We start from the raw sequence: 10,147 nt of genomic DNA on the forward strand, positions 1-10,147 counted from the left end.
TGTACATGCTCTAAAACTACAGTAGCCAAGATAAAACTGAAACTAGCATTGCTTGACATTAAGCTCCACTTGGAAAAAACACTACCGTTGCATGCTCGTCTTTGCATCATGCGACGCACACAGAAGAAAAAACTAGTTTGTTAATTTTATCGAATGGTTTGTCATGTTATCATTTGGTAGAGCCTTTCTAAGGAAATTTACCTATATGCACATTTTTTTCATTTACACCACATTACTCAGCCAGAATCTTAAACATTTTTGTTAGAGTCCATTGCTCGGAGATTTCGTTCAACCTCAAAAATATTGTTAGAGTCAATTGCTAGGAGATTTCGTTGAACCTCAAAAATATCATTAGTATTCTCTAATGTTTTTACCTAGGAACTGATCTACCGCGAGGGTGGAGTGGATTTAAGCTCTCTACGCCGAACGTACTTAGAAGCTCATCTTAATTTTTGAGTATCAAAGAAAAAGAAGAAGATGAGAAAAAAACCTAATTAGTGGCCTAGATCTGCCGCTAGTTTCACACCGGAAAATGAAACGAAATAAATGAGAGAAAATATTCAACTAACTGCAAATTTTAAAAGAGGGGGAAAAAAGTTCACAACCACCCATACGTACGCAGCTCAATCTCTAACGTGTCCCGTACCCAGGTCTTATCGGGTCTGACAGCTTACTGCCCTCCACACCCGCAAAGCCATCGCGGCTCCTCCAGTCCTCCTCACCCTCCTCTTCCCTCGAGCCGCACGCCCCTCGTCGCCGGCGGCCGAAGCGGCGCTCTCAGCATCACCGGGCCGGCGTCGGCGAGCACGGCCGTCCTGCGGAGAAGGCGGCGGAGATGGCGATGCGTCACCTCATCACGGGCCAGAACAACTGCGCCCCGGACGGCGCGTCGTCGTCCAATCCCTTCGGCGCCCTCGCCAACGCCGTCCTCGGCCAGTCCTCCAAGGCGCAGGTACAACCCCGTCGGTCTCGCCTCGAGTTTAGAGGATCCACCGTTGCTGCGGACCTGCGGTGATGGTTAGGCGTGGATCAACGATTTGTTGCCGTTTAGGTTGGTCCTCCTTGAGTCCTTGTGGTGATGATTTGGTGCAGACGGAGCAACAGTGCCGATTGTTCTGGAAGCAAGGGCGATTCTGCTAGTCTAGTTGGGTGGTTTGATCATCCCGTGTTGTTTAGGTTGGTTTTGTGTCATGTGTGTTGCATCGTCCGGTAATTTCGCAAAGCTAGTGAGGCTGTGAGTAAATGCTCAGTAAACAATGCTTAGTGAGAATTTCTGATTGACCCACTAACTGTACCATGTTTCCTTGATATTGGTTAACTTCCAAATGCATTAATAGGTTATATTTAACATCAACACAACTTTTTCTATAGCTACACCCTTTTCTTTTTGCAGTCAATAAAGGAACTTCCTGGCGCTGCTGTTAGTGTTCCATCAACATCTGAATTTAGCACAGCTGCTCCCTTGTCAACCATCCCTGGTTCAGAGAATGAGTTTAAACAAGATCAACGACCTCTCGCACGGGTAAGGGTTATTCTCAATGCTACTTTTTTTGTGCCTCCAAGGCACTCCTAAGTCCTAACTGTAACTGAGCACCTGCAGGGTGCCGACTTCATTCGTGGGGGTCCTGCGAATGACTGGGTCGAATCTTTTCGGCCTCCGGGGCTTCCTGAATTTGGAGGAGCTGGATCCCAATTTGCAGAATTTGAGCAAATTTATAATAATACAGGGACAACCTTTGGACCACCCTTGGATGGTAAATTTCTAGAGTTTAGTCTGTGGACTGGATGTTTGTCTGTGCACCACATGGTACCAAATGCAAATCTTGTAGTTTGGTAAATTCACAAGTTCATTATACTGTACCAAGTTTTTTTCCTTGAAAATACGCGTAAATTTTTGAGAAAATCATTTGATCATGTACGGCTTAATAGTTTTTCTTGTGACTAATATATTACCTTTTTTTGTATCATTATTCATTACTATCTTTTTTGGTTCGTGTGGCTCTTGTTGGGTTTCACCTCTAGCCTATCCCAATTTGCTTGGGACAAAAGGTTTGGTTGTATCCTGGGCAAGTTGTCTTATGTTCTTTGGTATCTTGATTGCTTATGACAATTGGCATTAGATCCTGCTTTAATGTATGGTGCTCACATACTCCTGAATAGCAAATGTCTTGGAGGGTCTTTATTATGCCAAATTATGTTCGATTGCGAGGATTTAAATTTAGCATATCGAGAAGAAGATATAGTAGGAACTACAATAGCCTTGATGCTATGATAAATAGATGCATTGTTCTGCTACCGTACTATATGAAAACGGAGAGTTTACCTCAGACGCAACATTATTTTCCTAGTTTTACAGTTTACAGTGATGCCAAAATACAACATAATATAATGACCCTCGACATAATTCATTTCAGGTCCGCCACAAAGGGTGTTGTCTGGTGTTTTGCATTCTTTTCTTGCAAGTGGCCGAGCTGGTGTGCCGTTTCAACCTGTTCCAGTACCAGCTCTTGGTTTATCTGAAAGTGACAAACAATGCATACGTGATCGTAGCTGCATAATGGCACGGCATATTTTGGCTGACCAACCGGAAGAATATATACAAGCCCAGGTTGACATATAATTTCTAACCTCTGTGAATATGAAAATTTCCTAGGACCATTTGAGGTTTGCTCAAAATACTTATGTCTTTTGTTCACATGTTTAACTAGAATGGTACAGTATTTTCATTTTTTTCATGACATGACCTTTGAGGTTCAGTATTTCTCTTATTGTCTATTGATGATCTCACTCTTTTTATGTTTGTCAGGTCAACACATTGCTGCATTCACTTGATATTGACAACCGAATGAGAGGCCCCATGCATGGAACATACCCAGAGCTGGAGGAGTACTGGAATCAGTCCCAAAGTGCTATGAGATCTGCCCCAATGCATAATGCTGCAGATAAATGGATTACCGAGTTCGGCAAGCAAAATAATAACCCAGAAGATTGGGCACACTCTTTCGAGCAGCAATATGGTCCCAATGGTTGGGCCTCCGAGTTTGAACAGGTCAGAGCCTTTAGCATGCTTGTTTGGCATTTCTGCAAGTATCAATTCTGAAATATGCTTTTTTGCTACTTATGTTAACAATTTCAGTAGACAAGACCTCTTAGAAACAGATAGGATGTGGAATGGATATGGATCTCCTTCTCGATATTATTTACTCTCAATCCAATTCCATATCCAATTTGGATGCTTGAATTTGAGTTGCCTTCTTTCAATATCCTTTTGCCTGACATGTTCATTTTTAGTATCCACGTTTAAATTATCATCTATTTTTTATCATGTGGCAGCATCAATCTCAGATGGCCATGGGTCAGATGGGAGGAGCAAACATGGCCAACCTTGCTGCTATGGAGCAATCACGTATGCTTGCACAAACATTAGCAAGCAATAATGATCCAAAGTTTCAGGTATAAATGATGACCTGATTTGTTTATATAACTCTGTTAAAATTTGCTCGAATCACGAATCACAACTCGTCCTAATTTGCTCTGTTTGTTCTGATTAGTTTCTCTGCGCACACTTGGTTGACTGGATGTGATTTGTTAATAATTAAAATCCATGGCAATGCGCACATGTGGCGATCTTGATCTATCATTTTGCTACATGTGAATGGGGAACATTTTTACCATTGTATATGCACATCCTGCTTGGAGTGGCTTTTCGTATGATATCCAGTGAAACTGTGTGGTATAGGGGCTTGTGGCATTTTATTCTTATGGATAACTTGTTGACTTGAATAGGATGACACATGATTCATCAGTTTAGAATTTTTTGCATATTTTATTGCATGCCACTTTATGGAAAAGTGCTTTGCAATTTTTTCTCTCAACTGATATTATTTCTCCATAAATTCTGTGACATTGTAAAACTTGAGCTATACTTTGGATCTCTTTGAATTTAACTTGCCTTAATTACCAAAATATGATCTTGCTTACTGGAGTGACAGAGGGGAATCTTCATTGGATATGCAGGGAGGGCATAATGTGGATTGGTGTCACTGTGTATTACTTTTATATTGATTGCTCAATTTTATATCACGCATTGATATATTATGTCATATCTGAACCATTGTTGTTCAGTACTGACTTTAGTTTTTTCTGGACTCCAAGTTAATCGACGATATTGTTACCAACCTTATCTTAACTATAGGGTCATTTGGATCATCCTGTTTTAAGGACCTGACAATACATTTTTTTCCTTTGTTTTGGGGAAGAATTCTAAGTTCTTCCAGTTTGTTTCAAAGATGAGCCGCGGTGAACTTATTATAGAAGATAATCAAGTAAAACAAGGTTCAGCATCCCAATCCAGTGGCTGGGCTGATGAATTTCAAACACAGTACAATGCTAATGCAAACTCATGGGCGGATCAGTTTGTGCATGAAGAGGTAATACCAGAGAGCTAGATGTATGCAAATATATGTACGGCACTTAATGGGGATTTAGTTTTCTCGGGTTAGAATATAGAATTTGATAAATCACTGAAACATCATGGTGCTTTATAAGAGCTTTTGCGCCTATGAGTGTGTGAGAAACTAGAAATTGTGCGATGCTTTCACTCCGTACAGACTTGCAGAACTGCTGAAGGTTCTGGTTAAATATCCTCAGACCATGGTGGCTGGATAACATTCGCTCGAGGACCTGCAAAACTCTTTAATGCATATGATCAAATGGTTGTCCTTTAATACAAACCGTTCAGTGTTCTGGCATACTTGGCGTTAGAAGCATCACACTTGTTGCTTCTTTCATACTTATATCTGTTGTGCTCTGATGATATTTTCCACTAATCTCTATTCTCCAGCTTTCACAAGGGGCAGATAAGTGGGTTAGCGAGTTCTCTAGTGAACATAATCAGGGCGGGCTAAATGAGAACTGGATTGATGAGTTCTCGAAATTAAATGTCACTGATGAATGGGCAGAGGAGTTCAGTGGAGGAGGTTTTGGTGAAAGCTCTGCTGATCCATGGGTAGATGAGTAAGTACAAGCCTCTTGTGCCTCTATACATTTGCTTTGTCATGGCAATATCATTAAGGTTGAGTCAACATCTATTGCTTCTTTCTTGGAGTGTTGTCAGATCTTTATGTCAAATACTAAAAGAATTTTGGGTTCTTTGTTCCAACATCCCATCTAGTTTGGTAAATTATGACACAATTATTAATTTTTTTTTTTATTTTGCCATTGGTGAATCATGTTACGTTTTATAGGAGCCCCTTTGTTTGGTTTAACTGTTACATCGTACCACTAACTGTTGCCATGCTTTATTTGTAGGTTCCAGGAACAACTGTCAGCCTCCAAACAAAGTTCGGGTGCTTCTCGAGGAGTTTATGTTTTTTCTGAGACAAACCCGTATGTTGGTCACCCTAATCCAATGCAGGAAGGACAGGATCTCTTCCGCAAGGGCCTCTTAAGTGAAGCTGTTCTTGCTTTAGAGGCTGAAGTTTTGAAGAATCCTGATAATGCTGAAGGTTGGAGGTTGCTTGGAATAACACATGCAGAAAATGATGATGACAAACAGGTGATGTGTCTTCCTTTAATGTTAGATGTTGATATGCCAATAAGGGTCTATCAAACAACATGCTAAGTCACCATGTACTTACTTTTTCTCACTATGGTAGTCCGACATGTACGTGCTGCATGTTTCTGTGTATCAGTTATGTGCGTGATGAGTTTTAACTAGATCAAATTTCAAGAATCTTTTAACCAAATCCTAGAGGCCAAAGCATAAATTTTAATACAGGATGGCTGAATTTGACTGTTTGTAGCTGCTCTGCATGCGGTATGCTAATTCTCATGAGGAATTATGTGAACCATGCTCCATTGCGATTCTGTGTACCTTGCAAGAATTACATACATTATATATATGTGACTCAATATTTAATCTATATCAGGAAAATGTAATTCTATTGTTAGTCTTCAGCACTATGAAATATTATGTTATGACCTAGGGTTTCCATGTTTCTGCTTTTCATAAGGTGGTTTTTGTTTCTAATAATCTAATTTCTTGCTTCAAATTCAGGCCATTGCAGCAATGATGCGGGCGCAAGAAGCTAATCCGACAAACCTGGAAGTTCTTCTCGCTCTTGGTGTCAGTCACACAAACGGTTAGTGCTTGGAATCATGAGAGTAATTTAGCGTCCTGTTCAATCTGCTATGGCACTCTCGGAGATAATTTAACTGACAGAAGTTATGATTGGAAGTTACATGATTTCCGCATTGATGGAAGCTATTTCACCAGGAACGGAGAACAACTAAACAAAACTAATTCATGTCTGAGAAAAACATGTTTATTTCCTTTTCCTTTTCTAGTTTAAAGAAAAGAAAAACTTGTCCTGTTGTCCATGCTTCTCCAAGCTTCATGTCCAATAATGGAAAGCTTTGCTGATAGCATTTTATAACTCAACATTCTAAAATTTAGTTCAAATGGGAAATTAATCAAAATAGCAATTATATTCTATCTTGGGAGGGTTTAATTCTTCTATGCAATTGCTGCAGAATTGGAGCAGGGAGAAGCATTAAGATATCTTTATAGGTGGCTTCAGAATCATCCAAAATATGGGGGCCTTGCCCCTCCACAATCAACTGATTCACCTTATGGTCCAGATGTAAGTGCATGCTATTTACTTGTAGCGTCGATGTTTCAATTTACTCTATTAACTTATTAAACCTTGGCATCTTCAGCTTTCAGATAGTTATCTTGTACACGTGATTAGATGTTTTTAGCTGCAGTAATGTACTTTTGCCCATGTTTTATATGTTTCAAGATATTATTTTTTCAAAAAAAAAAAACATTCTGACATACTAAATGCTTATGCTTCATCAGGTTGTTAAATTGTTTAATGAAGCTGCTCAGATGTCACCTGAAGATGCTGATGTCCATATAGTTCTGGGAGTTTTATACAACCTATCAAGAGAATACGATAAAGCTATAGCTTCATTTAAGACAGCACTACAGCTCAAACCACAGGACTATTCGCTCTGGAACAAGCTTGGTGCTACCCAAGCAAACAGCATCCAGAGTGCTGAAGCAATATTGGCGTATCAGCAGGTAATTAGCTTTGAAACATGTTAAATCTTTCAACTTTGATTGTTCTGTCCAATTAACTACCGAAATGTATATATATGCTTGTTTAAACAAGGATGGCACTTCGTCTCTATTGTGCTTGATGCTTAAATGGCCACTTCATCCAGTCTTTTGTTGGGCTTTGACTATTTTTTTTGGAGAAACATTTCCGGCTTTTATATTCTGTGTAAGCTGCAAAAGCTAGCAGTAAAAAGCAGTATGGTTTTGGTCTAACATTAATTCCTAAATAATGCATCTCTGGACCTGTTGGACTTGTTACTGAAACACTGAATGACAAGTCCATAGACAGACATGGATGCTGAGGTTTGATGTTGTAACCTTTGCGAACTCGTGCCCTCGATGGGAAAAAATTCCATGTGATAAGGTTATTGCTAAATTCCAGTACTTCTAGTATCATTGTAAATCCAAAATACTTGGCATCAACTTATTTGATTCATAAGGTGCCCAATCCTGCAAAGACATCTCAGTAAAAATTAGCACCTTCACTTGTTTGATAAATATATCAATCCTTGTATTATCTCCTACCTCTACGGCTGATTGAATCAGTCGTAATTTAAACTTGTCTTTGGCTTACTACTATTATTTTTTTATTATTCCCCAATGGTGACAAGATTGTGGCATGTGGGTATCATAACTTGTTTATGGATTGAACACCTGGAAGTAATGACAATATTTGCTTCTGGTTTCAGGCTCTAGACTTGAAACCCAACTATGTGCGTGCATGGGCTAATATGGGAATTAGCTATGCCAACCAGGTAATTCTTCTCTAGCAGAATGCTATCACTTGATTATGTTATCAACTGTGTAATTGCATTCTTTAATAATACCTTGTGACGTGAAATAAGATAGCATATTTTGATTTTGTTTATTATAGCTTCTCAACACTACTCCACTCATGCAGAACCATGCTATTATCAGTGGGTTTTTCAGGCTTAGTGTTTTTTTTTACACTTCTATTAGCCATGGTTTTCTGTTATTGTGATTTCCACTCAATTATGAGAATGCTGGTCAACCTTTTGTACAAGTGTCATATAATGACTTCTATTTTACTCTGTCAGAAAAATGATAGTGTGAACTACTAAACTTGTGTAACTTCAGAATGGATGAATACTACTTTGTTTGGTTTGAGGGATATGATGAACAGACAGCCTGATCCTTGCACAAATCCACTTGCTTGGTTTGTGGAACGTAATGGATCTATCCATCACCATATTATCCCTCAAAAGCACCAAGTCTAGTAGGAAAATAAGTAATATGGCCAACCCACAATATCATGGGATGATCCCATAATGAACCAACCCATCTTGGATGAGGTGGTTCCATAAACCAAACGCCTAAATATATATCTAAGAGAAAATAATGATGTCATGAATTATGGTGGAACTTCTCTTTTTGTTACCTGTTGTGGTACTTTTGCATGGCAACAATTGTCAACACATAACCCCTACTGATATGTCTTTCAATGTTACTTACGCAGGGTTTGTACGAGGATTCTATTCGATACTATGTAAGGGCAGTTTCCATGAATCCAAAAGCAGACAATGCCTGGCAGTACTTGAGGATTTCTCTTAGGTAATTCTTATACACTTTTGCTTTACCCACGTGTGAACCTTTTACCGTTTTATGACAGGCAGTGTTGATTTTAACTGACTGACACGTTTCATTTTAATTCAGTAATGCTTCACGAGCTGACATGATTGCTGCATGCGATTCTCGCAACCTTGATGTTCTTCAGAAAGAGTTTCCTCTGTGAGTCCTCGATCAGTCCATTCTAGACATCAGCTGTTCAGCAGCTCTTCATCCAGGAAAGCAAGCAGCAAACTTTCAAGATGCATCGCATAATTGGCTGCGCTCATCAAAATGGAATATGAAACTAGTAGCTTTTGTGTTCTTGATTCTTCTATGTAACAAGAGGGGGGATGTATAGGAAGTCGAGACCACGGCAAAAGGCAATGGTGGTAAACGGGGGACAACATTTGTAATTACAGACTTACAGGAGGCATGACAGGAATAAAAGAATGGTTGAATAATAAATTCTTTATTTTGAGTACGGAATCTCAGCTTGTTCAATGAAGTAAAGGAAATGCAACATGGAGTTATTGTTGGTCGTGTAGGTGGCAGTGAATGGTTGTTGGTGTGATACCCCCGGACCTAGTTAAAAGCTGAATATATCCCATATATTCTGTGTGTTTGGTTTTTCTACTAACGGTAGTTGAGAGCTCGTTGCAGCTCACTGGAATGAGGACTCTCATCTCATACTCAGCATTTATATATGTTGAGATAGAAATTACATTGCATTGCATTAAGGTTACATATCTTGATCATTACATACACTTCACACTGGCATATTCACATCTAGAGCTATATACATCCTTGAGATCCCAGCTTTGAAATTGTAGCTATAGGAAATGTTTGCTTTCCCAGGGGAAGCATTTTGTTGTAGGAAACCAAACCAGCAACCTAGAAATTCTTTTGAATCCCCTAGACTGTCAGACTATGTCTATTAATCAGAGCACATCGGATGATCATGGCATTTCGGGAGAATTATGCAAAGAGACCCTAAAACTTTCTAGAAATTTCATGCAGGTCCTTTGACTTTTCAAGCTAAGTCTGCCTTACAGAAAAACCCTTAAGCTTTAGAAAAACTAGTCTGATTAGCGCGTCTATGCCATGCCCGTTTTTATTTTGCTGTGTAGAGCATGAAAAAAAAGACAAAAAATTAGGTTCGCAAATTTTGTACATTTCAATATTTATTTATGGAATTATTAATGTTAAACACATTCTATTAATTATAGAGAAAACAATATTACTTTTATGCATGCACATAGTTTTAACATGTAGGTGGAAGTAATACTAACTAAAATAATCCGTTTCATTTTTTTTTTTGAGTTTTGAGATATTTTTCTTTGCATTTTAGATTTTTTTCAGCCGATTTATTAATATAACTAATATTTATTTCGACATTTTCTAGAATTTCCGAAAAAAATTATATGTATATATGTATACGTATACACATACATAGGG

At 38.8% G+C, this 10,147-nt stretch overlaps 1 protein-coding gene across 2 annotated transcripts; it reads left to right on the forward strand.

Annotated features, from left to right (window-relative positions):
* Positions 1 to 644: 644 nt before the first annotated feature.
* LOC133898750 (peroxisome biogenesis protein 5-like) lies at positions 645 to 9,178 on the forward strand. 2 transcript variants are annotated; one of them, XM_062339435.1, is made up of 15 exons: positions 645 to 952; positions 1,394 to 1,522; positions 1,601 to 1,754; positions 2,415 to 2,608; positions 2,807 to 3,049; positions 3,334 to 3,453; positions 4,260 to 4,430; positions 4,844 to 5,016; positions 5,311 to 5,557; positions 6,059 to 6,143; positions 6,535 to 6,644; positions 6,863 to 7,087; positions 7,813 to 7,878; positions 8,601 to 8,695; positions 8,798 to 9,178. In XM_062339435.1, the coding sequence occupies exons 1-15, from the start codon at positions 836 to 838 to the stop codon at positions 8,874 to 8,876; spliced, it is 2,208 nt and encodes a 735-aa protein (XP_062195419.1). In that variant the 5' UTR covers positions 645 to 835; the 3' UTR covers positions 8,877 to 9,178. The 2 variants fall into 2 exon arrangements, with proteins under 2 accessions (XP_062195419.1, XP_062195420.1); XM_062339436.1 differs by lacking the exon at positions 4,260 to 4,430.
* The last annotated feature ends 969 nt before the right edge of the window (positions 9,179 to 10,147 follow it).

This window comes from Phragmites australis, chromosome 18 (genome assembly GCF_958298935.1).
Source record: "Phragmites australis chromosome 18, lpPhrAust1.1, whole genome shotgun sequence".
Lineage (NCBI taxonomy): Eukaryota > Viridiplantae > Streptophyta > Magnoliopsida > Poales > Poaceae > Phragmites > Phragmites australis.